Below are 5,792 nucleotides of genomic sequence, written 5' to 3'. Positions count from 1 at the left end.
ACAAACGAATAACCTATGTGTAATCAGAATTCCAGAACAGGAAGAGACAAATAAAAGCATAGAGAAAATAGTCCAAGATTTCTTGGAAGAGGATTGCTCAACTCTAACAACTTCAACAAGTGAGCGTTTGGAGCTAAAGAAATTAAGAGAAATACAGAAACGATTAAAAAAAAAAAAAAAAAAAAAATGTACATACAGTGTTCATGTATGTAACTAGGGTACAATCCTATACCTCTCACTGGCCCTTATTTTCCCATGGAGCATTCTGGATTACTTCCTAGACCTTTCTTCTACAGACTCTAAGGATGAGTCTGCCTGCCCCTTCCTGGCTACTTCTTTCTTTTAGCCAGACTTCCACTCTCCTGAGACAATGTGAAACGAAACACAATTTTATCTATATCCCTAGCCCTGATCTCTTCTCATTTGATTGCTCCTTGGATATCTTTATGAGACCATCACTCTGCTATCTCAAATTCAGCCTGTCCAATTTGAGCTCATACCTTTTCTACCCATTCTGCAGATGTGTTCCTCTCCCTATTGCCTATCTAGTTAATGGCACCATCATTTTCCTAATTGTTTCATCTGGACACTTGAAAGCCATCCTAGGCTCCTTTCTTCCTCACATTTTATCAATCTGTCCCTACCTCTATATTTTCTTAATACTTCCCTAATCTGTATCCTCTTGTCCATCTCTACTGCCAGTGCCCTAGCTGAAACTTGTCATCATCATCCCTCACCCAGACTATTATAGTCCTTCAGCATGGTCTCCGTGTTCAGTCTCAGTCTCCACGATGCAACTAGGGCATTTAAAAATGCAAAACTTACCTTATATTACCACCCTGCTCTAAATCCTTGGATGATCCTATCACTTAAAATTTAAAGTACAACCCTATTAGTATGGAATGTAAAGGCCCCTATAACCTGGCTCCAGCATGGTCCTCTAGCCTCTTCTCCTGCCATCTCCCAACTCAGATTCTAGTGATACTAAACTGCATGTAGTTCCAATACACGTGCAGTTTCACATTTATATGCTGGCAGGGGAAAAGCAATGTTTAACTAATTTTAGATTTTCTAAAGGTATGTACTGATAAACAACAGGGATAGAAATGGAAATTTTAAAACAACAATATTGTGGGGGGAAAAAATCTTAAATATTTCAAAGTAAAAATGTTATCCTAGTTGTTGTTAGGTGCCGTTACATCAGTTCTGACTCATAGTGACCTTCTGTACAAAAGAAAAAAACACTGCCAAGTCCTGTCCCATCCTCATGATCATTGTCATGCTTGATGGTGCCATTAACTAGAAAGGAAATAGGGACTGTCACAGCCACTGTGTCAGTCCATCTTCTTGAGGGTCTTCACCTTTTTTGCTGACCCTCTGCCTTACCCAGCATGATCTCCAGGGACGGGTCCTTTTGATAACATGACCCAAATGTGACTGAGAAAATCTGACCATTCTCGCTTCTAAGGAGCATTCTGGCTGTAATTCCTCCAAGATAGATTTGTTTGTTCTTCTAGCAGTCAGTATTCTTCATAACACCACAATTCAAATGCATCAATTCTTCTTCAGTCTTCCTTATTCTTTGTCCAGTTTTCACATGTATATGAGGTTATTGAAAATACCAGGGTTAAAAAACAAAAATTTTTAATGATTGAAAGAAAATACCATAGCTTGGGTCAGGTGCACCTTAATCTTCAAAGTGACATCTTTGCTCTTTAACACTTTAAAAAGATCTTTTAGAGAGGTACATGGGAGGTACAGACAACAAAGATGAACCCTTTTGCACATACAGTACTGTGTTGTCAGTGAAGGCAAACATGGATATACGGGTGGAGAGAGGTGTGGACAGGCTGAACTATTAGGTATGTCTATGCAGGGGGGAGTGTGCCCATGACCATGTATAGAGTTGGCAGACAATGTTTCTACAAATGTATTTGTATGTCCTGTAAGAATTCCCAGGTATATAGTAGAGCTGACAAGGGACCAGGTTGTAGTCACTTCTTGGCCATAGCCAGCTAGCCAGAGGGACCAAGTAGTTGAACCTGTAGGCTCTGGACTATAGTCACAGGGGACATCAAGCTCAATTGGCATAAAACACTACACAAAACATTGTTCCACATCCTACTTTGGCGAGTAGTGAATGGGATCTTAAAAACTTGCAAGTGGCTATCTAGATGCAACAGTGCATCTCTCCTCGTCCAGAACAAAGAAAAATGAAGAAAACCAAAGATTCATGGAAACAATTAGTCCAAGTGACTGGTACACCATGCGATCCTCAGCCTATACAACTATAAGACCAGAAGAACTAGATGGTGCCTGGCTACTACTGTTAACCACTGGGAGGGGGATCTATGTAGGACATCCTGGATAGAGTGGGAGAACAATGTGGAACAAAACTCAAAATCATTTGGGGAAAAAAAAAAAAGGACCAGATTTGATGGTCTAATAGAGCCTGGTAGAACCACTGAGACTATGGCGCCTGGCTGCCCTTTAGGTCTGGAATTGAATCCACTCCTGTGGCTTCCAGCCAAACAAAAGACAGGCATATGAGGTGAACATTTACGCTAGGTAGATACACTCCTTGGAGAGAATAATCATGGGAGAATAGAAGGGCTGTGTATGCACAGGGAGACAGCTCAGGGGCAGGAATGCATGGAGGGATGGACACAGGGAAGAAGTTACTATGGGGAGGAAGTGAGAGGGGAGCTATTGCAATGTGGTAAATTGTAGTCAAAGTAAATTGTCTCAAAAATGAGACAAAGTGTATGTGAACTGCTGTATGGAAAGTGAATTTGCTTTGTAAACTTTCACCCAAATCACAATTAAAAAAAAAAAAGGTCTTTTGCTGCAGTTTTGCCCTGTGCAATATGTCCTCTGATTTCCTAGTATTCACTGAAACATAAATAGTGACAGGTATCCATACTTTTGTAAACACAAACTCTATACCTCTTTTATTCCCAGTGGTGACCCATCCTCCTTTAATAACAAAGTCCCCATCCTGCACATCCCCAACTCTTTCCTGTGAAAAGACCTTGTTGATGAGTTCTTTACTTTCTTACATGAAGGACCCCTTTGAGAATATAATAAAGGCTACAACTCTCTCCTCTCAGAAAAATATACTGGCATAACTCTTGGCACATAATAAGATTTGAAAAATATTTGTTAAATGAAAAAGAAGCCTACAGCATGGTTTAAATGTTTGAAGATATTCGTGAATACAGGCATACCTCGGAGATACTGTGAGATCTGTTCCAGATCACCACAATAATGCAAATTTCACAATAAAGTGAGTCACACGAATATTTGGTTTCCCAGTGCATATGAAAGTTATATTTATACTAACAGTAGTCTATTAAGTATGTGATGGTATTATGGAAAAATCTGAAATATTTTGAGAATTACCAAAATATGACACAGACACAAAATGACCACATGCCTATTGGAAAATGACACAGATAGACTTGCTTAATGCAGAGTTGGTACAAACCTTCAATTTGTAAAAAAAAAAAATACAGTATCTGTGAAGCACAATAAAGTGAAGTGCAGTAAAACAAGATATGCCTGTAATACTGAAAGGAATAATTGGTTACTTCGTGTTCACTGAGATTTTTCTGATTTTCTCAGTCTGTTCTCTTCATATGAATATTTGAAGTCTGAGTTTACAGTAATAATTGTATTATAATATTAACAAAATAAGTCAATAGACTAATGAAAGCTTGATAGTAAATTACTGCTTGGAGTCACAGAAGTGCTACCAGTTACCTCAGTTTTACATGAGTATCACAAGAATTATTAAGATAACTATTTTAAAAGTTGTGTTTTGGTAGCCAAAAGCCAAATCTGAAGACTTTTAAAAGTGCTTCTTCAACTCATCAGCATTGCACAACTGTTAGAACTATTACACTTTATAAATTATTACATTAGCTTATACTTCTCTATCTTTTATGTAATAATGGTCAGTTTTTTAGAAGTTTAAAAAGCATTATTTAATTTTTCTGCAATAGATACCCTTTTCCAAAAAGAAATAAAAATAACACATAAAAGGAAAACTTTTTTATTTTATCTAACTTGGAAAATGAGACTGTTCAGATCTCCTCGACATAGGTTATTTGACCAGTCTTTCCTTCCTCACGTCACTATATTATGCGTCTGTTCTGTATATTTTTTCATAATCCTAGTATCATTTAAGCCTGCTAAGGCTTTCACATAAGTTAAGTTTGAGAGGTATAATGAGAAATATTAGATAGAAGCAAGCAGTTTTCCTATTTCTATGTCAGTCATTATTTCATGGTTGAGGGATAATTATTTTTTTACTTTACAGATTATTCAGCTAATTGAAGGCAAAGCCTCTGCTTATGTATTTGCAAGTCCTGGATGTAAGAAGTGGGATACTTGTGCTCCAGAAGTCATTTTACATGCTGTGGGAGGTTAGTCCATTTTACTTTGGGAAATTTATATAGTTTTTATATTATGGGAAGATATAATGTGTCAAAAAGAAAAAAAAAATGTCTGCCTATTTTGACCATCTTAAGAAAAAAAAGGTAAGTCAGTACTATTACATGACCTAGACTCTTGGGATAAGGCACTTGACTGCTAACCAGTAATCTGGTGGTTCAAACCCACCAGCCACTCCTTGGAAGGATGGTTGGGCAATCTACTTCTGTAGTGATACCGCCTCGGAAACCCCAGGAGGGGTTGCTCTGAGTTGGGTCCAACTCGGCGGCACATAACAACAACAGACTCTTAGGATATAAAATCTAGTAAGAAACTAGAGATTATCCAGTCACTTATACCATAGGCGAGAAAATAGATTTTTAGCAAATTCATTTTTCAGTTAGAGTTTCTCTTTTGGACTTTGATCTATACACAATGTGTTTAATTTAACTTTTCTTAATTTACAGGATTAATGCTTTTCAGGGTTCTTCTGTTTTTTTTTCTTGAAAAGTAAATATTCATTATTATTGTTGTCACCTCACTTAGTCTCCTATAGACCAATATTGGTGAAAATCTCAGTGCCAGTGCGTGGATCATTTAAAAAGTTAGAACTTTTTAAAATTTGACTGAAAATATGTTGTAAATATATGAATATATATGTAGAAAAATTATTTTTCAACTTCAAATAGACATCAGTTCACATATATTCTTAATAAGCAGTATCTTTTAGATTTCCTGTCAGATAAAAAATTATAATAAACAATTCACTTGATTTTTATTCTATCATTTCTCCTAATATATTAATCAATATCTCATTAGCATATTGCATGATAAAGAAGTTAAAATTTTTTATCCTGGTCAATTCTATCAGGACACTGAATGAAACTGTAATATAATGCAGTTATATTTCATGAACATCCTTCACTTAAACTTTACCAAATAAAGACTAATATTAAATGGTAGGACAAAGAAAACACTTTTGAAAATGGGAGTAGAGGTGATGGAGTATAACCAATTGGAAACAAAATTACCTCAGGAGAAGAGAACAAACAAATTTCATGATTTGATGACAGTATTTAGTTAATTCTACCAATTAAGTTCCCATGTAAGCTGAACTGATTCCCAAACATATAAATTAAAAATGGTAAATGAAATTAGCTTTAGTCAGAGGAAAATAAAAATCACGTGTGCCTCATTTAGTTACAACATTGGTTTTAATTAAATTTCAAGTTAATTAAAATTTTAATCTTAATAGTCACTCATTGACTGAAACCATTCCTCTTGAGAACAGGAACTAGACAAGGATGCCCGCTATCACCACTTCTATTCAACATTGTACTGGAAGTCCTAGCCAGGGC

General features: G+C 36.3%; 1 protein-coding gene across 1 annotated transcript in view; it reads left to right on the top strand.

The window, feature by feature from the left end:
- BPNT1 (3'(2'), 5'-bisphosphate nucleotidase 1) overlaps positions 1 to 5,792 on the top strand; it is a 24,165-nt gene that overhangs the window by 14,429 nt on the left and 3,944 nt on the right. The window contains exon 8 of the mRNA XM_042780430.1: positions 4,322 to 4,427. Coding sequence (XP_042636364.1) covers positions 4,322 to 4,427 — 106 coding nt within the window. The remainder of the gene's footprint in view (positions 1 to 4,321; positions 4,428 to 5,792) is intronic.

The sequence above is a fragment of the Orycteropus afer genome, unplaced genomic scaffold (genome assembly GCF_000298275.1).
Source record: "Orycteropus afer afer isolate SDZICR_OR568_19922 unplaced genomic scaffold, OryAfe1.0 scaffold00039, whole genome shotgun sequence".
In the NCBI taxonomy this organism is placed as follows: Eukaryota; Metazoa; Chordata; class Mammalia; order Tubulidentata; family Orycteropodidae; genus Orycteropus; species Orycteropus afer.
Note: the sequence above shows the minus strand (reverse complement) of the source record. Positions and strands in the feature narration are given on the sequence as shown.